Raw genomic sequence first — 26,837 nt, 5'->3', positions numbered from 1 at the left:
TTAAGCTGTTAGCAAGAGCGGTGCGTGAACACTTGATTTCCGATCGCTGTTCCTTCGGCAAGCTTTCCATAATTGCTCGAACAGCAGGAGCATACATGCGAGAGGTGTTTGTGTCTAGAGGTGTTTGTGTCTTGTTCTACTTGAGTTGTGAAGCATGGTGCTGGTAGTGGTGCACTGACTAGACGCGGTATCTCGTGACCGAGCAGAATCTCGAGCTTTGGATTCCGTATTCCTTTCGACTACCACTACAGTTGATATCTTAGACATAGTGCCAGTGCAGGAACACCTCAAAACGGCTCGACAGTCAAGATAGAGACCTTCACTGAATCAAGGAGTTGATACCGGAAAATCGATTGATAGAGATCGATCGAGGGTCGGATTATTGACTGCGGTTGCATCCTGGAGAAGCACAGACTGGTCTTCGTACAAAGAGCATGTACGCAAACGCAGTCCAAGCTTATCGGAGAGCGTTTTGGCTCGACTGACCCCTTCTGGAGCCGGAGCTGAAAACAATGTTTCAAGCACGATGAGAAACATCCCGCAAGAGATCCTGCAGCGAGACACGGGACCTTCAAGACCAAGCTAGTTTCAACCTTAAGCTAAGCTTGAACGGTCTGAACGTTTCTTCGGATAAACAAGGTCATTGACAACGAAGCGAATCAAACGGACCACTGAAGAGACTGATGGTGACTCCGATTCGCTAACACCAGCAGATCACAATGGCACAGCGGTGCGATTTGTGCTCGAATCGACCTGTGCAGCACTGAACAGGTCTCTGTGAAAAGGATGCTTACCACCTACAGAGAAGGGATTGTGCCGACTCGCTCTGGTGACAGCAGCGAACCTGTCTCTCGAAGGTCTCGAAAAGCTTCCTCCAAGTTGCAGTCGGAAACAGAAACATGTGTAAATAAACGAACGCAATCTGACCAATTCCAGAATTCCACCCGAAAATCCGGGTTGAGGCGAAAAGAGGGGGGCAAAGAGAATCGACGGTCGCTTCCTCGTTCTTTGGTTGATCGCGTTCCGTAAATGATTTTCGCTCCGATTTTGTAGCATATTTGTGCTTGTTTGTTCTCCGCTGTTCTCCGCTGCGGAGTTGGCGTCGTGTTTGCACCTTGGCCTGTCGATCCCGTTACGCTCAATGGGGCTTGATACCTCGGTTCTTTGTCGTCGCTCTGACCTTATCACCCCGGTCCCGCGAAGTTCCCGTCCATGGAGCGTACGATGCGCGGCGAGATCTCACTGCTGCTTGGACTAGAATCTCAGATTCCTTGGTTCGCCTCATGTGTGACTGCCACGGTCTGTGATTCGTGTCGCTGTGCGCTTACCCACCATCAAAGCTCTTTATCATGAGAAGCCTGGTTTTTTTATGCATCGGGTTCACGGAACTTCTCGATTAGCAGGGGTTTAAAAGGAGCAATGCATCTGACACCGCCCTACGTTACATCTTCCTGGCCGAATCAAGATCGTGTGGTGTGCCAGCGCTTTGCCCCTACTGCCATCAGAGTGTCTGCAACGCTGTTTCTTCAAGTCACGACACGATGCGTCCAAAAATCTCGCCAAAGGGCTTTCTAGCCTCGCTCATCATTGGGCTCCTGTCCCGACGACTTCCTGCGGCCTCGGCCGTAGACTCGCCGTCCACCTACGGTATCGGTGATTGTCTCATGGAGAATTGTCTTCCGAGTCAGTCTGGCTACCTGGAAGGATACAACTTCGACCCCGCTATTGTTGGGGGTCCCACTTTCGGCCAGATATGGACTGCTCAGCCAGCTTCTGCTGATCAGTTCCTTGCTCAGCCGATCACCTACACACCAGCTGGTGCTGGTCAATCTGTCATCGTGGCCTCGGAGAAAAACATAGTCACGGTTCTGGATGCTGCCACGGGTGCTATCCGTCAACAGCGTACACTGTATCCTCCATTCACTGCAGTCGATGCACAATGCGCCGATCTCTCGCCTTATATCGGTATCACGGGCACGCCTGTGCTCGACCCATCCAGCAACACGATCTACTTTTGGTCCAAGGCATACGCTGACGGCACGTCTAGCGGCCTCGACAACGGCCGATACCGCTTCTACGGTGTCGATGCCGTGACGCTTCAGGACAAATTTCCTCCCGTCGACCTTCAAGGTACGCAAGCTGGAAACCGACCAAATCAGTACTTTGAAGGTGGCAAGGTCCTCCAACGGACAGGCTTGCTCTTGGCCAACGGTATCGTCTACGCCGGTTTTGGTGGACACTGCGACAACTTCAACTACACCGGCTGGATCGTCGGTATGAGCGCAGCTTCTGGTAAATACGTCACCTCATTCAGCACTCAATCTGGAACTTACGGCAAAACAGGCTCTGGTGTTTGGCAGGCTGGCGGTGGTCTGCCCTTCGACGGCACCAACATGTGGTTTGTCACTGGCAATGGCTTTGGCGAGGAGCTTGGCTCGCTCCCACGTCTTGGACGCAATCCGCCTGGCGCTCTCGCCATGTCCGTTGTCAAGATGCAACTTGGCAATCTGACGGCAGTCGACTTCTTCGCTCCTTCAGACTACCAGGCCATCGATGCAGCAGATCAAGATTTCGGCAGTTCGGGAGTTGCCTTCTTGCCAAAAGGCTTCTCTGCTGGTAATGTCGGTCGTCTCGCCATCGCGAACGGCAAGAACGCCAAAGCTTACATCATGAACGCCGATAATTTGGGTGGCTACAAGACGGGCAACGGTGGGGGTGACGGCGTGCTTCAGACGATCCCACTAGGCGGTCAATCCTTTTCAACCGCCGGCGCCTATCCACTTGAAGGTGGCTATGTCTACATTTCGGCCACCGGCCAACCGACGATGGCGCTCAAGTTCGGTACCGATGCCAATGGAAATCCATCCTTTGCTCAAGTTGGTCAAACCGAAGACTCATCGACGAATGTCCGTGGCGTCGGGCATGTCACCGTCACATCCAACAGTGGACAGCCAGGTTCGGGTCTACTCTGGGTCACAGACATTCAGAACGGCAATCTGCGTGTCTACAGAGCCATTCCTGCCGCTGACGGTGTCATGCGTCAAATCTTTGTAGGCAACGTCCCTCAAGGTGGGCCCAAATACCAACGTCCAGTGCCAGGCAACGGCCGCATCTTTGTCGTCTCGAACCAAGGCTTTGTTGCTGCTTTTGGTGCACCCGTCAACCTCCCTCTGAACTGCACCTCTTCGATCAGCTTCGGGACTGTAGTGGTAGGGACGAATGCGACTTTGCCAGTGAAATGCCAAGCCGTGATTAACACACAGGTGTCAGGCTACAAGATCTCGGACGCAACGTTCAAGACGACCACGATCCCAGCCGCGGCCTTGAACGCTAACCAGGCTTTCAGCTTCAACGTTACCTGGTCCCCCACTGCCGCTAACGTCGTTGCTGGCACAGTTACCCTCAACACGACCAACGGTGTCACTGGCTATGTCAACACGGTGCCCATCATTCTGCGAGGAACTGCAGTAACCAGCGGTCCGTCTTTCACTATGATTCCCAACAACGTAGCTTTTGGTGGCGTAGTCCCGGGAGCGGCAGACTCTATAGGTGGAGTCAACAAGTCTATTTCTCTCGGCAACGTGGGCCTCAAGTCGCTCACAATCACATCATGGGACTTTGATGAGAGTTATGGCTCCGTTGATGATGACGACGACGATAATACCGCCCCATCTCCTTCCGGAGATGTCGATGGCGAGATGGACAAGAAGATGACGACAGGCAATTTTACGATCTTTTCCATGCCGAGCACCATCGCCAACCAGTCTTCGACAGCCTTGGTAATCAACTTCAATCCAACAGTTCATGGCTCGTACACGGCTCTGCTCAAGATCTACACGAACGGTGGTAATCAAACGGCAGTCATCACCGGAAGCGCGGCAGGTGCCGCGATCCTCAATTACACAACTGATCAGTACGACGGGACGGTGCTGAAAAATGTTCCATACATGGACTACGGCAATAGGATGGCTGGCTCCTTGGCAACGCAATCGCTTCATGTGACCAACAATGGCGAATCTGCCCTAATCATCAGCAAGAGCAAACCACCAACCAGCGATTATTTCCGCTCGCTCAACCCTACTGGGGACTTAACCGAAGGGGACGCAATCGAGCCTGGCGAGACCGATAACGCGGCCGTGCAGCTCTCGTCCCCCATTTCGCAGGTCAACGTGGCACCTTACAACGTTTCAAGTGCCTGGGTCCTCAATGGCAACGATCCCAACTTCGGTGTCCACTTTATCAGTATGTCGGCACGCATCGTTTCGCGACAAGTGGGGCCTCTGTTGGCCACAGCACTTCCTGGAGATGTCAACGGAACCGCCCGATACAGATACCTCGGCTGCTACACAAACGCGCAGGGTGGGACCCTTCCGACGCTCATCCAAGCCTCGAACAGGGCTACTTTCGAAAACGGGCAGTGCCAAACCATGGCTTTGGCACAAGGAGGCACGGCCAACTTCGCAGGTACCATGTATGCGGGAGAGTGTTGGGTTTCGGGCAACATCCCGAACCCGAGTCTCAAGGTGTCGGATGAGATGTGCACCATGACCTGCGTTGGTGACTCGTCGCAGTACTGCGGTGCTTCAGGCTACCTTAGCATCTTTTACGATACGTTGGCTTACAATGCCACTTCGGGCACTTTACTGCCGGGGGCCTACACTGGTCCGAAGATTGCACCTAGTTCCGGTAACTACCAATATGTCGACTGTGTCACTGATGGAGGCACTCGAAGTCTCAGCGGATCCTCATACATCGACTCGTCGGTCATGTCGGTGGACAGTTGCGTCGCGTTCTGTGCTCAAAACGGTTATTCGCTCGCTGGTCTCGAATACGCTCAAGAGTGCTATTGTGGCAACACGTTGGCTTCTACATCCAGCTTCAAACAGACTGGATGCTCGATGCCTTGCAAGGGCAATGCATCGCAGTATTGCGGTGGGTCGTATCGATTGTCGCTTTATGCACTGAACGGCAATACAACCGCTGGCGCCACTGCAACTAGAACTTCGTCCACCTCGACGGCCACAACGACCACCACAACATCCAGCACAAGCAGTATTCTGACTTCAGCCACAACAACATCCATGACTACCGCTTCGACTGCTTCGAGCACTCCAACTTCTACGGTCCATAGCAGCGCGTACAAGGGATGCTATACCGACTCGACCGGCAACCGCGCCCTGTCCGTGCAAGCGAGTGGAGGGACAGTCGAGACTTGCCGTGCGTCGTGCAATGCCTTGGGCTACCAGATAGCCGGGCTCGAGTATTTCGGCGAGTGTTGGTGCGGAAACAGCTTGAATGGAGGATCCACGCTTAATCCCGACACCGACTGCAACTTGCCTTGCACTGCCAATGCAGCCGAGATGTGCGGTGGCGCAAACCGCCTTTCCGTCTACTCGGATGCTGCGGATCTGACAAAGATTGTCGTTTCGCAACCTGCAACAGTGGGAAAATGGAGCTCGCTCGGCTGCTTCGTTGATAGCTCCGCATACCGCGTCATCAATGACCTCGTACCGCAACTGGCAGGTGCGACGTCGATCACCACGTGCGCCAATGCGTGCTCGGGATACAACTTCTTTGGTGTCGAGTATGGACAGGAGTGCTACTGCGGTATGACCATGAGCTCGAGTGCTGCTACAGCACCAGCAACCGACTGCAGTATGACCTGTGTTGGTAATGCCAGTCAACTTTGTGGCAATGGTTATCGACTCGGTGTATATCAGCTGACGCCAACAGGCTTATCGAGCAGCTCCAGCTCCAGCTCCAGTTCCAGCTCCAGCTCTTCGGCGACAAGCACTTCCACAAGCACCACTTCTGCCTTGATCTCGTCAAGCTCGTCTTCGTCTGTCACAGTGGCCTCCACTACCACCTCTTCGTCCTCGTCAAGCTCGTCTTCTTCTGTCACGGTGGCTTCCACTACCACCTCTTCATCCTCGTCAACTTCCTCTTCCTCTTACTTTGCTTCCACTTCCACTACTTCGATCTTAACCTCAACTACCGCAATTACATCCACATCAACAACATCGTCGACAAGCAGCACACCTACGGCCTCGTTAAGTGCTTCCAGCACATCGACAGGCAGCAGACCCTCCTCCTCGACATCGAGCACGACGTTTTCAACCACGCCCACGACGACCACTTCGGCAAGTGCGCAGACCAGCGCCAGTCTGCCGCCCACAGTGAACGCACTGGGCTGCTTCCAAGACTCAAATTCGCGAGCCTTGAACGTGCTTGCCTACAAAGGCAACGCTACGAATACGCCTCTGGGGTGCTCGCTGACATGCTCTCGTCAAGGCTACCGCTACAGCGGTGTCGAGTACGGCACTGAATGTTACTGCGACAATCTTCTGCAGGGCAGTGCTGCCACTGCCGGTTCCGGGCAAACCGGCTGCAACATGGCGTGCAGTGGAGACGCAGCACAAATGTGCGGTGGGCGTTACCGTATTGCCATCGCTCAGGACACGCAGTGGAAGCAGAGCTTCTTCACCGTTACCAAGGCCGCGTTTTGGCGATTTGCGGACTGCTACGTCGACTCAACGTCAAGCCGCATCCTCAACGTGACGCTTTCGCCGGTGAATTCGACGGTCGAAGGCTGTTTGGGTGCATGCAGCGCAAAGGGGTTGCCATTGTGTGGCGTCGAGTACGGAGGCGAGTGCTTTGGCGCCTATAAGCTGCCTGGGAGTGCGCAGATCGCCCCTAGCACCGGTCAGTCCAACTCTCTTGGTCGTGGTTGCAACATGCCTTGCACTTCTAACACTACCATAGCTTGTGGTGGAGCAGGTCGTATGAACCTCTATACCCTCAATGCCACACTGCCCTTCGTGCGTCCTTCCGAAGTCGAACACCTTTCTTAGTAGTGTCACTCGCAGTCATCGGTGCTTTCCAACCCCGCACAGAATTGCAATCTCAGTCTGCGCCATGCAAAATTTCTGTATGCAGATCCTTACGGTTGTGACAAAAGACGATCGAGGGCGACGATCGCATCAATGTAAGCGGACTTTACCGCAGGCACGGAGTTCCACGATGCCACGGTAAAGGCCGCGTGGCATTCTGTTAGTGCATTGGCGTCAGCTGAGTGGTGGGCAAACAATTGGACGATCTGATTTGCTCGGAACGGCATGTCCGTGAGAATCTTTGAGCTGTAGACCAAATTTGCCGGCAGTTAAGAAGGCTGGGTTGCTGCCAGCGAAGCCGAATCAGCGAAGTCAAAGAACACCAGTCCTTGGCTAGTGTTGAATACGGTAGAGGCTCTGTGTTTCCCGGTGCATGGAGGTCGGACATGAACGTCGAACACAGTGCGAGCCCTGTGTTTCCCGATGCGGAATGATTCGACGCGTGGTTGAACAGAGTACAAACCCTGTGTTTCCCGATACATGAAAGTCCGGCGCGAGCGTGACCACATACGGTAAACAATTTGCTGATGACGACTTGGCGACGCAGATCCAAATATCGGAGGTTCAAGCTTGCTAAGACCTTGTGGATGACAACATGGAGATGGAATGAACAAAGCGGACGTTCGACTTCGCCTGCTAGCTGATGCCGTCGGATGTGTACATAAAGCTCGCTCACTCGCCAACCTCACTTCGAATCCACCTGGTTCTACCAACGGGAGTGTCAATTGTCGAAAGAGACGGACTATGCTGTTGCGCTCGTTACCAGAATCACAGTACGTGGGACGCAAAATCACTCTTTAGCCGAGTGTCCTTGGCGATGCACCTAGTCAAACCTGGCTTGGGTGACGTTCCGACGGGCGTTGACGTCACCAAGTGAGATGAATTGAATGTCAGCCTGGGAAGTCTGGAGAGCCTGCGGATCTTGGCGCAGCTTGTAAGCCAGTGCCAATGACTACGGCGTGGCCTGAAACACCGGACGCGGACCTCAAACCGCGACGCCCAGTGGCATGACGTGCGGAGAAGAGTGATGGCAGCATGATGTAGAAGCTAGCAGCAGAAGAGATGTCAAGGAAGATGATAGAATCTCGGATTCTCTCTTCAGGCCTCGAGGCAGACCAAGCGACTTTTTCTCAGTGAAGCTCCTCAGTAGTCGATCTCGCAGTACTCTTGCTATTGTCGAGCTGCAGAATGTGCATGGGTTTGTGAAGCAGGTAAAGGCTCGAGCACTGGTCCAGATACGCGTATGGGGTGCAGGTCTACCATGCTGCACGTGTATATAAACGGCTATGCTTGCGAGACCTTTGTCATAGCTCGTTCCCCTCAAACGCAAGATCAGTCAAGAACAGTCTGAGCCTCGCGCTCCCTGGGCAAACCACGAACAGCGCCGCCCATCTGCAACAATAAGCAATGAAGCTCAGCTACTTTTCCCTTCTGGCGCTCTTGCCCATCGCCCTCGCGGCTCCAGCTCCAGCTCCTGAGGTCATCGGAGCGATCGACCTCGGCGATTTGGATAGCCTCCCCGAGCCAACTCAGGTCCCCGTCGAGGTGATCTCGACCTCGGTCGATCTGTCTGCAGTAGCGACTTCGCTCGCAGCCGCACGGAGCGCCGCGGACGGCAGTGTGCCCACCGTGATCGCGCTTCACAGACGCCAGACGTCGTGCAAGCCTTTCTCAGCGTACGCTTCTGTGGATCCCAATGTGCCAGCTTCCATGGCGGGCTTTCAAGCCTACCAGCCCTGGACTACTCCTGCGAACGGACTGGGTTCCTACGGTCTTCCTATTTACCAGGGTGTGAATTCCGTCGGACCCAAGAATGGCTTGCTCAGTGTCAACGCCTACCGCACTTACGATCCTAGTGTGTGCCAGGCCATGTGCGACAGTCTGACCAGCTGCCAGTCGTTCGCGATCTGGCTCGAGCGTGTACCACAGTTCAAGTACGACGCTGCGACGTGTCCGAACCCTCCGCCCGATGCGGCCTACCAAACCAAGTGCATGTACTACTCGTACACACTCCAGGCGAGCGAAGCTACCAACCCGGGGCAGTGGACGAACAACCGCACGTTTTGGGTTTCTCAGACCTCGGTCAAATTTTTCAACAAGAACGGCTTTGTGCCTAAGTCTGTCACCGATTTTGCAGCTCCCGTGGGCGGCTACGGCACATGCGCCCCAGTGGGGCTCTCGGAGGATGGTGCCAATGTAACCACCGCCACTGGCCTGTACCACGCTGATGTTCTGGCCCTGAAGGCTGGTCCGATGACCACGGCTATCGATCCGGACTTCTGCGCATCAACTTGCAGGTCGATCACCTCTGGAAATCAGACTGATGCCAACTCGGGGATCAAGCTCAACTGCAACATGTTCAGTTTGTTCCTTCTTCGCAAGGACGGCAAGGAAGCCTGGCAGTGCCAGTACTGGACCAAGGACCTGCCTGCCAGCAGGAACTCTAATTGCGGTTCTGGCAGCGTGATCGCCAGCTGGAAGTACGTCAATGGGGACACGAACGCCGTGCCGTATGTGAACACCAAGCCTTTCGTGCCTACAACGCCTACCCCGTCGTCCACGTCTTCCACGTCTTCCGCGTCTACCACCCCTACCACATCCACCACATCTACCACGTTTCCCATCCCTACCACGCCGACTACGACGACCACATCTAGCACGTCTAGCACATCTTCCACGTCTGCCACGTCCGCGACTTCTAGCACTTCTACCACCTCAACTGCTTCTACCGTGTCTGCCACCATTACCACGTCGTCCGCGTTTTCCACTTCTTCCACGCCTTCCGCGTCTACCACATCTACCATCCCTACCACGCCGGCTACGCCGACGACGTCTTCCACGTTTTCCACGTCTTCCACGTCTTCCACGTCTTCCACGTCTGCCACGTCTGCCACTTCTACCACATCTACCACGTCTTCCACGTCTTCCGCGTCTACCACCCCTACCACATCTATCACATCTACCACTTCTACCGCATCTACCGCATCTGCCGTCCCTACCACGCCGACTACGCCGACCGCGTCGAGCACGTCTAGCACGTCAACCACATCTTCCGCGTCTTCCACGTCCGCCACATCTACCGCATTTACTGCTTCTACCACATCTACCACGTCTACCACGTCTACCACATCTACCACGTCTACCGCGTCTACCGCGTCTACCACGCCAACTACATCTACTAAGCCGACCACGTCTAGCCAGTCAACCACGTCTACCACACCGATCACGTCTACCACGCCTGCCGTTCTCTCCCAATGCACTGGCAGTAGCAGCGCCACGTTCGGCATTCGATGCTATGAAGACTTCAACAACGTCGAAGGACGCGCCGATTTTGCCAGCTCAGCAAGTGGCAAGGTGCAAGTGTACGACTCGAAGCACTATCTTGTGTATACGAACAAGCTGGCAGGGTTTGTGAGTGGGAGCGCGGGCCAGGCGTACATCCACAACACACAGTACAAGCAGTTCGACGCGACGGATCTCGTCGGGACCGACGGCACGTTCGGCACGTGCTACATGAAGAACTCGGCGTCGTGCACCTGGTCTGCCAGTGGGTTCGTGTTTGATCTCGAGTCGATCGACGTCGCGACGTGGTTCGGGACCGGACACCTGCTTCCTGGTGACGGATTGAGGCTGTACGGGATGCGCGGCGGCAAGGTTGTGACTCAGACGAGTTCTGCGCCCTTTGTCCCCGCCACTGTGAGTGTGGCTCAGTCTTTCACGCATGTCACAGGCCTCCTCGAGCTTGGCTTTAGGAACATCGACGAGATCATGGTCGTTCCTTCTTACCTGTCCTATCTCGGTTCCTGGGACTACGCCGTGTTTGACAACCTCGTCCTCACGCGCTACGCCGTGCCTAAGAAGCGTCGTAACCCACAAACCATCGACGGGCCTGCTCAAGCTGTCTCTTCCCGCGACGAGAGTGACGACTCAGCACAAATCCCCTCTTACCTGTGGGAGCATGCCGCGTCCAACTCTACCACAAACATCTCCACTACTTAGATTGACGCTGTTCAGACCTCGACGGAGCGCAAGCCATTGCAAGTGGTCTGTCAAGGCGAGCTTATCACCACCTTCAACGCCAACGCATCCCGCTTTCACCTTCGTTTCCCTCGCGTGACCGCGTCCAACTAAGTCCCGTTCGATCGCTTCATCCAGCCTTCCGAGTCCGTAGAGTGTTTTTTTAGCTTCGGAAATGCTTAGATGCTCCCCGTCAGTTTATCTGCGTGTGCAGACCAAAGTGGCGACCCGTTGAGTCACTGCGATCCGATGATATAGCACCATGCTAATGTGATAATTGCGGATCTAGAAATACAGTTGTGAGAAAAAAGAGTGTCCGACGTACGATGCAAAGAAAAGGAAACTCGCAAAGGACTCGACCTCAACAGCAGCTCGCAATCGACGCCCACCTCCTCATTCCTTCGGCGGCGGCAGCGGCGCCGTCACCACCATAGGCGACACAAAGGGCGACAGCGTCTGAGACCTCTGGATCTGCGCCTTGGTCGTCTGCAGCTTGGTCTGCGCATCATTGAGCTCGTTCAACATCTCGACCTTCTGATGCGTGCCCATCACGCGCTCCGTATCCATCCTATCCAACAGCTTCGAGTAGGCCTGATTGGCCTCGCGCAGCTGCGCCTCGAGCTCGACGACTCTATCGGCGCGCTGTCGAATCGAAGCGGTCTGCGCAAGCTGTCGTTCCAGCTCTCGAACGCGAGACGCGAGCTGAGGCACGTCCATGCCAAGCGTAATGGTGCGCTTCACCATACCATTCGGCGTAGCACCGTTTCCGGGCGAGGCGTCCGCTCCTGTACGGTGTTGCGTTGGTGCCGACGACTGTGACGTGCCGGCAAGGCTGACCGAGGAGCTGGGCAGTCCCGGATGGGTGGTGCTCGGACTGCTGGCTGATCGCAACGACATCGAATCCCACGTCTCAGCAGTATTGGAAGACGAGGTATTCGAAAACGGAACATTGCCAACGCCGTCATCCACGCCGGTGCTGCGTAATTCCGCCGCTTGACTCTGTGGCGTCCGTGCCTCGAAGCTCGAAGGCGCAAACGGCGAAATATACCGGATTGACGGCGAAGAATAGACGCTGACGTTGGATCGAGTGGGCGAAGGCAGCAAATCTATACCCAACGGAGATCGCGGAGGAGCGAGCGAAGCAGCACCAGTAGTTGGAATAACAACAGCCTTCTCACCCGTCAATGTCCGCATCGACTGATTCGAGCACGTTCGGCCGAGACTCTTGGGCATGCCGAGCAAATCAGCCAGAACAGGTCTGGCTGGAGACGTGGATAAGCCGAGCATCGAGTCATTTCCAAGCGTGAGCCCAGAAGGCGACGACGGCACCCGTTGGGCGCTCCGAGCCTCATTCAGCTGCTGGCGCACCTCTGCGAGTTCTGCCTTGAGGCGCTTTTCGCGATCCGTCTGCTCCTTCACCTTGGCGGTCAACGAAGTGATTCGCGTCACGAGAGCCTGCTGTGAGGACAGCGCGTCCGCCTCAGCACGGACAACCGCTTGCTGTTGCTCCTTGCCACGCTCGGAAGGAGTGCGGTTCTCCTTGTCTGCGTCCGCTTCAAGAGCCAGATCGATGACAGCTCGGCTGATGGCCAATGTGCTTCGAAGGCGCTCGGCTGTCGCATCCAGCTCTGCCTGCAAGCTAGCAGCGCTGAGGATAGAACGCATTGACGTTGGGGACCCCGTCGCAGCCGGCGGGCTGTTGGGCAAAACACTGCTGGCCTGGAAGGCGTTGCGCAGCGCCTGCAAGTCTGCAGAGCCTTTGGCAGCGGCCGGCAGGTCCGGCAGCATGGCGCGCAGACTCTCTGCAGACCGAAGGCACGCTTGCAATGCAGCTGGAGAATCATCTGCACGAAGTTCTGAAGAGACCTTGCGTCCACCACCGCCGAATCGGTCAATGAGATTGCCGACCCCCTTCTTCTGTTGTGGGAACGTTGCACTTAGTGGCGAGGCAACCTTGCTCGCTCGAAGCGGGAGAGCATCACTGGAGCCGGCAGGAGAAGCTGGGCTGGATGTGTTTTGAAGCTGCTTCTCGAGGTCCCGGTTCCGTGCCTCCAGTCTCTCGAGCTTGTCCTGCAGCTGCGCAACACGCTCCTTGCCTTGTTGCTCGAGCTCATCGAACTTCTGCGAGAGCTCCTGCAGGTCGGTCTCGAGCTGCGAATTTCGTGCCTCTTGCTCAAGCTTGACGCTCTTCTTCTCCTCAGACAGTGCCAGCACTTCGGCTTCGAGCTCCTGTAATCTTGCCCGGTCCTGTGCTGGCGCCTCCGCCTGTTTGCCCTTCTCTGACTGGAGCAGCTCTTCAAGACGCTCCACTTCCTCCTTCCATTTTTGCACTTCCTTAATACTGGCTTCGAGCTGGACGTCGTGCGAAGTAGATGCAGGTGCATCCGAGGCTGTAGTGCTGTCACGTGATGAGCCCGAGATCTGCGCATTGGCACGTGCAAGCTCGAGCTCGAGGTCTCCGATGTGCGTCTCGAGACTCGAGAGCAGACCTGCAATGTCCTGACCCGCCGTCTTCTGCTTCTTTGCGACGCCGGCAGCACCTGCCTTGATGCGCTCGAGCAGATCGTCCATCTCTTCGCGGCCCTCGAGCTTGCCGAGCATCCTTGCACATCGCTTGTCCTGCTCCTGCAGACGCTTTTCTGCGCTTTCGAGACGACGCTCAAAGGCATGAAAGAGCTCATCACGCTCGGCCATGATGCGACGCTCTGCGCCCACTGCGAGCTCAAGTTCTCGCAACTTGCTGTCGGCCTGGTCTGCTCGTGACTGCATGTCGACGGTCTTTTTGTGGGACACGGTGAGCTGCTCCTCGGCGTCAGCGCGCCTGCGATTCTCGGCACTGAGTTCGCTTCGAAGTTGGTTGAGCTGCTTCTCCAAGGCCATTGTGGCAGCAGCGTGGTCGGCCGCCAGGGTCTGCTTCTCGGCATCGAGTGTGCTTCGTGTCTGCTTGAGCTGCTTTTCGAGCTCCGCAATCATTCCAGCACGTTCCCTTGCCAATGTGTCACTCTTTGCTTGCGCTGCTTTGGCGGCGACAAGCTCTGCTTGAAGCGAGGCAAGGTCCTGCGTGCCTAAAGAACGCTGTCGCTTCGATTCGCCCTGCACATCCTCCAGTTTGCGCTTGTGCTCGTCCAATGCCCTTTCAGCGGATTCTGCACGGAACTGAAGCGCCTTTGCATCCTTTTCGGGAGCGTCCAAGCGAGATTGAATATCTGCGAGCGAGCGCTGAGCGGCCATGACTTCTGCCTTTGCGTTGACCAGGGCGTCCTCCTTTTGCTCAAACTGCTTTTGCATCCTCTGCTCAACGTCGGCGGTGGCAGCCTTGACAGCGTGTTCCTTGGCCTGGCGCGTTAGCTCGTCCTGTCGACTGAGCTGCTGGTTGAGTGCACGCAGCTCTTCGACGGCACGGCTGCGTTCGCGCGACTGCTCTTCGAGCTGCTGTGTGAGTCGGTCCGAGGTTTGATCCTTGCGGCGTGCTGCATCTCTGGCGGAGTCGAGGTCCAATTCGAGCTTGCGGACAAGTTCGCGCTTCTTTTCGAGCTCTTCGCCGAGACGACGCAGCTTTTCCGGGGCGGGGGCGTCGAGGAAGCTGAAACCGCTGATGGCGCTGAGGTCCGATTCGAGACGATTGTGGCGAAGCGGATCGTCAGCCCCCCTTGGCATGTAAGGCTCGTCTGCAGACTGCTGGTAACGATGACCAGCGTCTCGATAGCGTGCAATGCCGATGGCGGAGGCTGATGCCGAAGGTGCAAGCGATTCAAAGGAAGCAGAGGCAGTGAGAAATGGCAGCTTCTCTTCCATGACCTGACGATCGGACTCGAGATGCTGGACGCGTTCCGAGAGGGTGGCGGCCTGATGTTCGAGAAGCTTGCGACGAAGGGTAGTGGCGCGGTCGGACCATTTGAAGAGCTCGTTGGCAACCTTGTCGACCTTGGCGGTGGCTAGGGCAACGTCTTCGTCTGCTTTAGCCTCGCTGGCAGAGATGCTGAAGGCGCGACTTCGAGCTGCGAAGGAGGAGGAAGAGGAAGAGGAAGATGTGGAAGCGGATGCAAGCGTGTTGGGAAAACGTGGCGAGGTGGGCGAAACGGCGAGATTGGCCGAGGAAGTGGGAGAGTTCGCAGATGCAGCTGTGGTTCGGTGGGCCTTGCGCAAGGCGATGGCAGCGTCTCGGATCTTAATCTCGACCTTGAGCTTGGTACGCAGGCTCTGAAGTTTGCGCTCGACGTGTTTGAGCTCGCGCTTTGCTTCTGCCACCTCTTCCAAGCTGAGAGTGCCGTATTCTTGACAGTCGACTCGAGCCTGATCCAACAAAAGTCGCTGGAGCATGTCTTCTCGGTTGTTGGGATTGAGGCTGGAGAAGCCCATTGCTGAGGTGCCCGCCGTAGAGCTAATGACCGAGCCGCCGTAAGATGAGGGAGGAGCATGAGACCAACTAGAAGCTTGGAGGAGACCTGCATCGCTTGGTCTGGACGACGACAAGGCTTGCCTGCCATTCATGTTGGACATGGAGGATTGAATGGATGGATTGGAAGAGTGGAAAGCGCTGCCGGGCGATCGGGGGAACTTCGCGGAAAGGGAGCCAGAGTGAGCAAAATTTCTCGACATTGACTGAGGACCTGCCGACGTTAAAGCCGGGGAAGGAAAGGAAAACGAGGCCATGGCTCCAAAGTTTGGGTCGGTAGGGACATGGGGGCCAGCCGAGGAGCTTTCGCCCCATATGGGCTCGGTGCTGAGCGGCAGAGAAGTCGAGATGGTCAAAGCTGATGGCGCACGCATATCTGGGGTCGAGGCGGACTGACTCGCGCGACTGCCCAAGTACGGTGACTCCCGTGCTTCGTGGACTACTTCAAGAGCGGGGCCAGGAAGGTAGCGGGCAGCAACAAGGGGTGGTTCTGCGATCTGCGAAGAGGTAGAAGGAGGACCTCGAGTCTGAATACCCAAGCCGTGCTTGGCACCTGCCGGCGACTTCGTGAAGTTGCGATGTTGATGCGGAAGCGATTCGGCAGAGTTGGCGAGAGAGGACATGGCGCTCTGGTACGAGGAGGTGCGGGACATTGCTGGATGGTACGATCCGTTGGGTACGAGCTCGCTGTTGGCATTGTCGGAGCCTCTTCGCGAGCCCGCCACTGGGATTGAGGCGAGGCCGAGCATGTCTGAATCAAGAGGTGTGCGGCGAGGGCTCGTAGTGGTGGGCAGGGAACGAGTCGACTCGTCGCCGGACAACGAGTCGGAGAAGAACGATTTTGGTTGCGCCAGATGCATATTCACTGCATCAAACGATGTTGAAGCAGATACGGATGAGGAGCCGAACTTGGTGAAAGCATGATGGAGTTGATGATCTTCGGGGGTGCGGACGGTAGTGTCAAAGCTGGTGGTGACGGTGGTGTGAGACCGGTCGGCAGCTGAGACGGGCGAGGTCTGGTACTCGGTGGTGTCGGTGGTTTGCGATCCGATGCGCCCTATGGATGACGAAGGTGTGATGGATCCCTGATCGTGTCTAGACTTTGCGGTGGTATAGCGGATGGGTTTGGCGGCAGCGTCAGAGGGCCCAAATTTGCGGATGGTGGCGGTGCTTGCCTTTGTGATGGTGGCGTTGGCAAAGACGGCGGAGGACGCGGAAGCGGTACTCATGAAGCTCTCTGCACGTTCGAGGCGTGCAGGCGGAGGCGCATTCGACGAATCGTGATGAGTGCGGAGAGAGCTTTCCGGCCAGCGCGAGGTGGAAGCGGTGGAATCGATGCTACTGGAGGGAGTTGAGCCGAGTCGAGCGCCTTGCTCGAGACGCGATGAGACGAGCTGAGTGGGAGCATCCGTCCATCTATTGCTAGGCGAAGGTAGACGCGCCATGCTCCTTGCCACGTCCAGCATATGGGATCGTGCTGCGAGACAAGACTGATCGGTGTCGAGCTAGAGCTGGTTGAGCTTGACGACAGTCTGATGTAATGAAGCCAGCGATAAAGAGCAAAGCATCGAGATCAGATAGTCATAGCGGTCGTCGTTGAGGAAAAGGATGTCGGAGCGTGTGATGCAAAGGTTCGAAAGCAGACGGCCCGTGATGAATTCGCCAATGCAAGAGTCTTTTGCACTGATAAAGCTGTACGGAGCGTGCGTGCGTGCGGATGCAAATAAGAGGTTCGACCGAAGATATGAAGGACGTTTCCGTAATGGTAAGGAAAGAAAGAAAGGAGGAGCAAACAGACAGAACTCGACGAGATGCAATGAAGACGGATGGACCGATGAGGATGACGGTGAAGATGAGGTCGAAGATGAGGATGAGGATGAGGATGAGGATGACGGTAACGGAAGAGTCGATCGAGTTGGATTTGTCGATTAAGCTATTGCTGTCTCTGCTTGCCTTCGTTTAGCTTCGGTCAACAAAAATGCACGCCGGCCGCCTTCTCATCGGCAGTGTTTGCTCGCTTTCTCGCTAGCTAGCTATCTCGTGTTCGGGTGTGCTGCCGATTATGCACGGCCAAAGTGTGCCAGCTAGAAGGAGTTGTCCGTGTGTGACTCTCGTATTCTCGGCTGACTGTGGAAAGCGTGTGCGTGTGTCGCATCTGTCTGTCCCGCGTGTCAGCTGCTTCGCCCTGCTGTGCTCGCTTGCAACCTCTAGGGCCCAAGAAAAAAAAAAGTCGACGCGTTCAGTCGCGTCCATTGCTGCGAGCCATCTTTCCTGTCACTTCCACTCCTCTAGTACTTCTTCTTCGCTTAAAATTTCGCTGGAACAAACAACTTGGTTCGGTCTGAGGTCGAGGCTGAGAACCTCTCACTTTCTTTACATTTCGAATGAACAAATGTCCTTTATTTCTCTTGCTCAGGTGAACCCTGCGTCGCCCGCCGGTTTAGCGTTTCTCGACCAGGATGAACGACAGCAGTACGAGTAAAGTTGAGAGGAGGTTGTGCTGTCCTTCCTCCGTGGGAGAGCGAGATGAGGTGAAGTGCGGCGATCAAAGAACTTCATATCTCTACTGTATCGAACGATATCCAACGTGAAAGTCTCAGCATGTAAGCAGGCCGCAGCACAATCAACAAACTTATACTCACACTCCAACACACCGACCGCTAATCAAAATTTTGCATTGGAGTATATAGTCTCTCCGCATCGACTACAAGAACTTGCCCGTCTTGCTAGTGAAGCCAAGCCCCTCCTGAGCATGATCGTTATTACCGTCCCGCATGCCCAGTCTTCTTCTCGAGTTGTACACCAAGCTGTCCAAGATGCCCGCCACGGTCAGGATGCCTCCGACAATAGCACACGTCGACGTCAAGAAGTGCGACAGCGACTGTCTGTACTCGGAATGGATCGTCTTGAGCGGCGAGATCTCGTAGTTGAAAAACACGCCTGGCACACCCGCGAATCCGTGCGAGATGTGTGCGCCCGAGCCTTCGTTCGACACGCCCGCGAGAGCGGCAGCGTTGGCACCGGGCGACAGATCGCGCTCGTACGTCGTCACCGAGTACTGCTGCGTCTTGAGCGTCTCGCCGGCCAGCGGGCGAAATTCGGTCGAGACCACTTTGACAAAGTACTGGAACATGAACTGGCTCTGCTGCGTCGTTGCACGAACGCCCTCGAGCGGATCCTTGACCCCAAGCTTGGCTTTCACGGCTCGCTCTTTGGCGGAGGTGAGCCCGTGATACTCTTGCTCCGAGCCAAAGCTGAACTCGTGGATGATATGACCGAAATCGTGATGCTCGGCACCCGTTCCAGAGAGGTAGGGCACCAGATCGTGGATGTGCATGCTGTTGCGTTGGAACGCTTTGCCCGGTGACAGGTGGAAGCTGCCCACAACCTTGTTGACGTGCAGCTTGCCCGAGATGCGACACCCCTCCTTGTTCTGCTCCTTGATCTTCTCCGACCATCCTTCGGCCACGCACTGGTCGACATGATCCGGGTCTGCGAAACTCCATCCTTTGCGCACATAGGCCTCACGCACTTCGTCGCACGTGTTGCAGCAATTACTTGCAGGCGGCTGGCCACCATAACAATCACCGCAGTAGTCCTTGCCCTTGGTGTTCGCAATACGCGCCGCATCCCCCTTCAGGTGCTTCTTGCCTTGCTCGATGATCTTGCCGTCATGGCTGACGCGCGTCCGCTCAATGTCGTGCTGGATGTCGTTAACGTGCTCACCCGAGATGTCCATCACATCGAGCGAGAGCAAGTAGCACGGTACACGCGGGAACGTGATGTTCATGTTGACCGTCAACTTTTCGCCCCGAGATCGATCCACTTCCAACGCCGGCTTGAGGTGCACTGTGCGATAGTCGACAAACTCGCCGATGGTGAGCACCACGATCAGCAGCGCCGAAATGAGTGTGATGAGGGCGCCTGCATTGGTGCGGATGCGCACGTCATCCATCGTCTGTCCGTCCAAAAAGGAGACCAACGTCAGCTCACAGATCCCGATGCCTATCTGCACATCCACCTTGTTTGGAGGATACTCACCTTTGAGAAGGCATCGATGCCTCTCAGCTGTCCGAAGATGCCATTCCTCCCCATTATGCTCGAATTTGGCTGTGAGAGTGTGAATGGTAGATCGGCAAGAGCTCTTCGTTGCAGGCCCTAGCGACATCGCCTATAATCTGGCTTTCTTCCAGCGTGGAACGGGCGCGTGCGGGGTCCAATTCCGAGGCCATTTCGACACGAGCCTCTCGCTCTGTCTCTTCCTCTCTCGCTCTGTGCTGGCGTTCACAGTCACGCACGAGAAAAGCGCAGAGATTGCCGTTGCAATAATCTAACACTCTCGTTCCACCCTTGCTTCCTATTACAGCTGCGCGCATTCTTCCTCCCATTCTCCCTCTCTCTCGCTCTCACGCCACACAAGACGGCACAACGCGACTTTGTACAAGAACATCCGGGAGCATAACGGTATCAGATTACAAGAGCGGAGCGTGAAGATCCATCACAGAGTCCGGAGAGACCAAGTCTGTGATCATGATTCGTATCTAGGTGTGTGAGTGTGACAGAACTACTTCTTGTTCTCGGCAGCCTCCGCTTTGGCCTCGGCCTCGGCCTCTTCACGGTCCTGCTTGATCTCCTCGATCTCGTCATCAATGCCAATCGCCTCGTCAAAGTCTTCGGCGTCGGGCATCTGTCGCTCGATGAACGGTCGGATGAGACGCTCAAAGTATGGGTGCTCCTTGAGCTGCGGATTGTTGCGGCGCACCATACGGAAGTACTCGCGGTAGATGTCGCCGTCGTAACGGCCGATGGGCGAGTTAAGCACGTGGTCCGAGATGGCAAACGAGTCAATCAGCGGGATGGCAAAGCTGCGCGTCTTGGCGCAGTACTCGGTGACCTTGGCCGAGGCAAAGTCGAGCTGGTCCGGTGTCAACCAGCCACTGCGCAGGAAGAAGGCCGCCTTCTCCTCCATCTGCCACAATCCGTAGAACTTGGCCAACAGCTCGAGGTGCTCCCGAACACCGTCGCTGCCCTTCTCGACACGCTCCACAGCCGCCCGGAACTGGCGGAAGATGTAGCCGCTGGTGTGCACGCTCGCCGCGACGAAGCGCACCTGCGAGCAGTCCTCAAACGCCTGCTCCTTGCTTCGACCCGCCTTGAGGCAGGCCTGGTAATCCTGGGAAGCCTTCTTCACCGCGTGCGCCGCCACGGTCGCCCAACCGCGGTCAATTCCGTCAAGCGTGTCCAGCGTGTCGTTCGACTCGCACTTGGCGGACAGAACCCGCTCCAGATCGTTCAGATACTTGGTACCCGCGCTCACCTGCTTCTTCCCGTCCACCGCATCTTGATATGCCGAGATCAAGAACCTCCCGGCCTGCAAGGCTAGGATCGTATTATCGCCTTCCCAGGTACAATGTACCGCGAAATCGGCGTACATGTCGGCGAAACCGTTGTAAGATGAGTAGCCGTGACCACCACAGGCCTGTCGGGAGCGGTCGATCGTCTCGAGCGTGGCCCAGGTGCAGAAGGCCTTGAGGCCGGCGCTGGTGGAGTGGGTCTCCTTAAGCTTCTCGATGGTGGCGTCGAGGTTCGGGTCACCAGGCTCCAGGGCCTCGAGCGCCTGCGAGGTTTCCTCGAAGAGCCGCTGGAGCTCGAGGGCGGTGTAGCCGAAAGCAACGGCCTGGGCGACGAGGGGCATGAGTCGACGCTGGTGGATGGGGTAGTCGATGATCTGGGTCTCGAGCTTGGCCTTGGCGTCCGATTTGAACTGTCGTCGGGCAGCGGCGTATCGCACGGAGATGGTGAGCGCTTTCTTGGCTGTATTGGCCGCATCGGCGACCATGGCGGTTCGGCCTTGAAGCAGAGCGCCGTAGGTGAGCTGCTGGAGGGGAGGCTCGCGCACCTCGCCGTCGCGAGTGACCTGGGTGTGCTTCATGAGCATGTAGGCGCGAGGGATGCGGACGTTGGTGAACTGGATGTAGCCATTGTCGATGCCATCACGGCCCATCTTCTTGCCGATGTCGCCAATGTTGATACCGGGGAGCAGCTGGAAGCTCTTGGGGTCGCGAAGGGGCACGATGAAGGTCTTCGTTCCGTATCGCTTGCCCTTGACAATGAGCTGAGCAAAGACAGAGCAGTGGGTAGCGGTCTGGGCAGCACCGCCGATCCACCACTTTGTGGCGCCAAGGTTGGGGGTGTGGATGACAAACTCGTCGGTAGTGGCGTCAAAGTGTGCGGTGGTCTCGAGACCAGCGACGTTTGAGCCGTGGGCGAGCTCGGTCATACCAAAGCAACCAAACATTCCTTGGCAGGCGATGACGCCCTTCTCCATCCAGTAGGAGAACTGGTTGGGGGTGGCGCCGGAGCGGATGGCACCGAGGAAAAGGCCGTAGTGGACACCAAGACGCGTCCAGAGACCGGGGTCGAGCATCGACATGAGCTCCATGCGCTTCTGGAAGTCGTCCACGGGCTCGTTGGTGACGTAGTGGGCGAGGCGCTGGATTCGCTGCATGGTTCGCTCGCGAATCTGCTCCTTTGTGAGGTCGTAGATGTCTGCCGAGTAGAAGACGGGGTCACGGCTAGCCTCGAGCATGAACTTTTCCTTCTTGACAAGGTCGCTTTCGCTGCCGTGGTGTTCGATGGACATCTGCAGATGAGAACGGAGAGGAATGTGAAGGATCGAACAATGTCAGTACGAGGGACAAGGCAAGAGTAGGGGAGCGAGCGACTCGAGAACAAACCTTTCGAACATCAAAGGGAGGGTTGGCCCTCTCTTTGGCCATGGTGTCCATGGTAAGACTGTCGGTCCAGGACGACATGATGGCGAACTGTTACTCGATGGGTGCGAGAGGACCGACAAAGGTCTGAATATTGTTTTTAACAAGGGATCTAAGAGGCTGAGGAGTCGTGCCGGAGCGTGATAAGACGGAGTGTATCAAGGAAGTGACACGACAATGCGGAGGCACAGATGGTGGGGAAAGAAAGGAAGGTAGAAGCAGAGACGAGAGAAGGATCTTATTCGCTTGACTCGACTCGAGGCTGAAAGCGGATGGGGGCGTGATACCTTGGAAAAGACGCAGAGGGGCGCAATCAGAGCCGGGTTTCAGAGCCAATATTCAAGGAGGAGCATGCGGGGTAGATGGCAGGCGGAGAGCGAGACAGGACGCATCACAGCAGCGACTCTAGCCAAAAGGAAAAGGAAAAGGACGCAAAGAAGTTGAAAGCTCAGCTTGGGCGCGTGAGTCGGTGGTGTCTGTGCTTCAAGCGGCTTTTCTAATTGAGCGTCAAAAAGCAAGCGCAGACTGGAGTTCTGCTTTCAAAGGGCCATCCAAATAAGGGCTGCTTCTCTGCCGACATCAGCCCTTCCCGACTACCTCGGCGCTTTTCCGCATTCATCATTGCAGCGCCTTTGTTTCGCCTAGCCTGTCCCGCTTTCAGTGTTCGGTGAGGTAGAAAGAAAAGCAGCCTTTCCCTTGTAGCCGGTCGGTCGGCAAATTGTACTTGCCGTACATTTGAGCTTGCAAGCGCCCCTCTTGATCTGCCAAACAGTCGTCTCTCACTCGCCACAAAGAGCATCATCCCTCAAGTCGGTGCCTGTGTGGTCGCTGATATGCTTCTCTGGTCCGCTATATGATTGTAGCTAAGATGGAGATGTAGGTGTCGCGAGCTGCTTATGGCAGTCACCCTGACCGTGGATTCAATCCGACAAGCGTGAAAGCGTAGAGCGGCCATAACAGGATTAGCGCAAATTAGAGAGCGACAGCAGTATGAAGCTGCACGGCCCTTTCACGCTCAAGTCGAGCTCTGTGCTTGTATGCAGTGCCGTTTATCAAATGCTTTGTCAGTTGTAACAAGATGTTAGGCTCACCTATTTTGCACACACACAAGGTTTGGGCCTCCACACCGCTGTCGAAATGTGTTACTGCTGTCTAGCCGGTTCACCGAGAGCGGCACAAGAGCATTTCGTTCGCTTGGTGAGGTCATTCGACGTACATGTCAAGATTCATGCTGGTAATGGCAAAGCTACACAGCCTCAACACCCGATGAACAGGGGCAGTCTGCCGCCGGTCCAACGGATTGTGTTCGAGCACGGTTCAACTCCCCGAACCGCGCCTCGAATGTCGATTTAGTCTGCTGAGCATATTGTCGCTCTCTACCCTCAGCTCTCCACCATCTTGAAACAACAGTACAGCTCACAATGGCGCACCCACATCTAGGCTATGTCAATCCAGGTAAGTGTTCGAGCGATACTTTCCAGAAAGTACCGTCAGAGGCCTTTGCACTGACCAAGCATTCTTTCGTTTGGCCTTCAAGTGACGGGACACGATTTCGCCGATCCCGGCGTCTTCTACGACCGTACCACGCAAACTTGGTACGCCTTCGCCACGAACGGCAATGGTAAAAACATCCAGTGCTCGTACACCAAGGACTTCTGCTCGTGGTCGCACCATGAACACGACTGCCTGCCAGGTCCGCTACCGTCGTACCAGGCGGGCGCACCGGGCTTCCTGTGGGCGCCAGAGGTGATCGAAGCCCCTCAGAACCGCGGAGGGTACCTGATGTATGTCTCGTGCCAGGACGCGATCTATAAGAAGCAGTGCATCGGCGTCGCGTATTCGGACAGCGATCCCAAGGGTCCGTACCGGTGGATCACGGACCGTCCGCTAATCTCGCGCGGTGAGACGGGCGGGACGCTCGATCCGCAGCCGTTCGAAGACCCAGCGAGTGGGAAGCGGTATCTGGTGTACAAGTCGGATTGGGACAAGATGTACACCAAGCACCCGCAGCTGTGGCTGTCGGAGCTCGCGCCTGATGGCCTGTCGCTCGTGGGAGACATGCATCCGCTCCAAGGCCCCAAGCACGGATACCAGCATGGCCTGCTCGAAGCGCCTTACCTCTTCCACCATGCGCCGAGCAACGCCTACATCCTCTTCTTCTCCTCGGGAACCTTCACCAACGGCACCTACGCCACATCGTACGCGATTTCGCACAACGGTCTCCGTGGGCCCTACGAGTGTCCAGCCAGACCGCTGCTCGAGACCGACCGCGCACGCAGCGTCATAGGTCCCGGAGGCGCTTGCGTCGTGCAGGGCGTCGAGAACCATTACTTTATCGTCTTCCACGCTCTGGAGCGCGAAGAAGGCAACAGGCGGATGTGCGTCCAGCGTTTGTGCTTTGAAAATGACGGCACACCTGTGCTCTCGTCCCGACCAAATTGCGGTAAGAGGCTGCGTCTGGGCGCTGAACACGAGGATGACCTGCACCATTTCGGTGGTCGGCCACCGCAGCCTAGCAGCGAGGGCGGCTCAGGCTCCAAAGTGTCGAAATTGCTCCACAAGTTCAAGGACAAGCTCGATTCGTAGAGAAACCTGCCCACCGTCACCCTCGAAACAGGACCTTCCCCACCACTGCACGTTCAAGCTCCGAAGTCCTCATGCTCTACAGCAGCGCCACATGTTCGTGAGGAGGAGGGGTATCTTTTGTCCAAAGTGCTGATGATTTATACAAGTTACACGACCAAATCACTGCTTTCGTCTTCACCAACAAAGCAAAATGTGTCACGGGCCTCCTTCAACCGCTCCCACTTTTTGTTGACTGATGTGAGACCGCGTGGGCCCGCCTGAGATGAACTCAGCTGTCAGCGTTCACGAGACCCACTTCTGCCAAGCACCAGCCAGACGCCCCCACGAGTAAAGGAACGTCCAAATCCCCGTAGCAGACAAAATCGGCAGCGAGAGATTGTCATCCACACCGCCAAGCTCCAGTCCCTCTGCCACAGCGGCTACAACACCCGAGCCCAGCGTAAGCAGCCACCAGGGCATGCCTGGCACGTCGTTGTGGATCGGAAGCGCATCTGTTCCCAGCTTGCCCTTGGCAACGCTGTCCACGCCGAGGTACTGCGCCGACAGACCTGATGCTCCGGGCAGCAGTCCTGCGCCGCTCTGGCCCACGAACCCGCGCGACAGGCCCTGCCATCCGGTACCCGTCGCACCGGCCACGCGGTCGGTGCCAAAGATGGCCGGATGCGCATAGCCCGATCCGGACCACGAGATGCCGTTGGTACGCATACCGCGAGATGCAATCGAGGTGCACCAGAATACGTACGACGTCAGTGCGCCGCTGACAATGGCAGCCACGAAGCCAGCGGCCGACTTGCGGCGCGCGAACGGTGGCGAAGGCAGGGGAGGTGTGTATCGCCCAAACGCCCTACCGAACGTGGAGGCGCACGTGTCGCTCCATGAGAGCAACATGACCGACACGCACGCAATGTCCTCTGGGAAGAAGTGGAGCGAAGTGATGACGCCAACGAGGTACCACACGACGCCGTTGACCTTGTCTTTTTCCGACTCGCGCATGAGGAAGCCAAGCACGCGTTCATAGATCCTTTCGAAATCGTCGTTGTTGAGGCGAATGACATCGGCGGTGACGACGACGCCGAGAAAGTAGGAGAGATTACGGACGATCACGTGGAGGTCGATGTGAGAGAGGTAGCAATGGAGGACCATGAAGCCAATAGAGCTGTGGAAGATCTTGCGTGGAATCTCCCAGCTCTTGCTGCTGGCCGGGACAACGTGCCCATTGGAGCGAGATGATTTTGAAAGTGAGCCGCTCGGAACGCGTTTGACGGCTTGAGGACGGCGACGACGCACTTGGGCCGCATCGCGGGACTTGGCAGAACCGTTGGACGCCATGTCTGTCGCACTTGCAGCGGTGGAAGCAACGTCTGATGCTGTTGTGGCGTTCTGTACAGGCGCAGTGATGCTGTCTAGATCGAGTTGGGACTGAGACTGCAACACGGAGCTCCTCTCGAGCATCTCGCGGTCAAAGTCGGACTCAGCCCTAGATAGCGCACGAAGCACAGCAGCGCCCTTTTGGAGCGAAGAAGAGCGCCGGCGGGTCACCGTCTTGTTTGCAGTCGGGGAAGGTGTCGTCGCGTTGCCGTTGAGGTCGGATGGAGGTGACGAAGAGCGTGGTATCTCTGGGAGCAATTTGGAGGAGGAGGAGGAAGAAGACATTGTCGAATCTAGAAGAAAGTTTTGAGGATGCAGGGCAAAACAACGACCGGTAGATCCAGTAAGAAAGTTCCCGGATGTAAGCTTTCCGGATGTGTGCAGCTGTACTGTACTGTACTGTGCAGTGAGTGTAGCTGTACGAGATAAAGCTGAGATGCAACAGGTGCAGAATTGGATGAGGATGGTGGTCGTCGCTGTCAGCCTATCAGAACAAAGCAAATCGAGACAAACACGCAAAACGCAAACGCACACGCACACGCAAACGCAAAAAAGCACGCACGTATTTCAGCGCTTCGCATCTGCGTCTCTCGGTCACACGCTCGCCGACGCCATTCGACACACAAGCTCACTTTTGCTTTGCTTTTTCTTTGTCCCAATAATTCACTGCGCAATCTCAACCGAGCGTCACAATCCGACGCAGTTGATAGAAAAGACCGAGACGCGTCGTCGTTGCAAGATCCAAACTACAGCTGAAAGTTTCTGGATGCAACAGGTGAGCAAAACCACACCAATCAGCTTCTTAGC

General features: G+C 56.2%; 7 protein-coding genes across 7 annotated transcripts; 3 read left to right on the top strand and 4 right to left on the bottom strand.

The window, feature by feature from the left end:
• Positions 1–1,541: 1,541 nt before the first annotated feature.
• EX895_005775 (uncharacterized protein) lies at positions 1,542–6,851 on the top strand (the record flags this gene model as incomplete). The annotated part of the gene is made up of 1 exon (XM_029886367.1): positions 1,542–6,851. One exon carries the CDS (start codon positions 1,542–1,544, stop codon positions 6,849–6,851), a length of 5,310 nt encoding a protein of 1,769 aa, XP_029737598.1.
• A 1,446-nt stretch (positions 6,852–8,297) lies between these two features.
• Positions 8,298–10,889, top strand: EX895_005774 (uncharacterized protein; the record flags this gene model as incomplete). The annotated part of the gene is made up of 1 exon (XM_029886366.1): positions 8,298–10,889. The coding sequence occupies one exon, from the start codon at positions 8,298–8,300 to the stop codon at positions 10,887–10,889; it is 2,592 nt and encodes an 863-aa protein (XP_029737597.1).
• A 411-nt stretch (positions 10,890–11,300) lies between these two features.
• EX895_005773 (uncharacterized protein) lies at positions 11,301–16,769 on the bottom strand (the record flags this gene model as incomplete). Its single annotated transcript, XM_029886365.1, has 1 exon — positions 11,301–16,769. The coding sequence occupies one exon, from the start codon at positions 16,767–16,769 to the stop codon at positions 11,301–11,303; it is 5,469 nt and encodes a 1,822-aa protein (XP_029737596.1).
• Positions 16,770–18,007: 1,238 nt separating this feature from the next.
• EX895_005772 (uncharacterized protein) lies at positions 18,008–19,398 on the bottom strand (the record flags this gene model as incomplete). Its single annotated transcript, XM_029886364.1, has 2 exons — positions 18,008–19,261; positions 19,345–19,398. 2 exons carry the CDS (start codon positions 19,396–19,398, stop codon positions 18,008–18,010), a joined length of 1,308 nt encoding a protein of 435 aa, XP_029737595.1.
• A 469-nt stretch (positions 19,399–19,867) lies between these two features.
• On the bottom strand, positions 19,868–22,118 carry EX895_005771 (uncharacterized protein; the record flags this gene model as incomplete). Its single annotated transcript, XM_029886363.1, has 2 exons — positions 19,868–21,946; positions 22,041–22,118. 2 exons carry the CDS (start codon positions 22,116–22,118, stop codon positions 19,868–19,870), a joined length of 2,157 nt encoding a protein of 718 aa, XP_029737594.1.
• A 1,379-nt stretch (positions 22,119–23,497) lies between these two features.
• Positions 23,498–24,662, top strand: EX895_005770 (uncharacterized protein; the record flags this gene model as incomplete). Its single annotated transcript, XM_029886362.1, has 2 exons — positions 23,498–23,531; positions 23,614–24,662. 2 exons carry the CDS (start codon positions 23,498–23,500, stop codon positions 24,660–24,662), a joined length of 1,083 nt encoding a protein of 360 aa, XP_029737593.1.
• A 282-nt stretch (positions 24,663–24,944) lies between these two features.
• On the bottom strand, positions 24,945–26,315 carry EX895_005769 (uncharacterized protein; the record flags this gene model as incomplete). Its single annotated transcript, XM_029886361.1, has 1 exon — positions 24,945–26,315. One exon carries the CDS (start codon positions 26,313–26,315, stop codon positions 24,945–24,947), a length of 1,371 nt encoding a protein of 456 aa, XP_029737592.1.
• Between the last annotated feature and the right edge of the window lie 522 nt (positions 26,316–26,837).

Source organism: Sporisorium graminicola, chromosome SGRAM_7, assembly GCF_005498985.1.
Source record: "Sporisorium graminicola strain CBS 10092 chromosome SGRAM_7, whole genome shotgun sequence".
NCBI classification, from domain to species: Eukaryota; Fungi; Basidiomycota; class Ustilaginomycetes; order Ustilaginales; family Ustilaginaceae; genus Sporisorium; species Sporisorium graminicola.
Note: the sequence above shows the minus strand (reverse complement) of the source record. Positions and strands in the feature narration are given on the sequence as shown.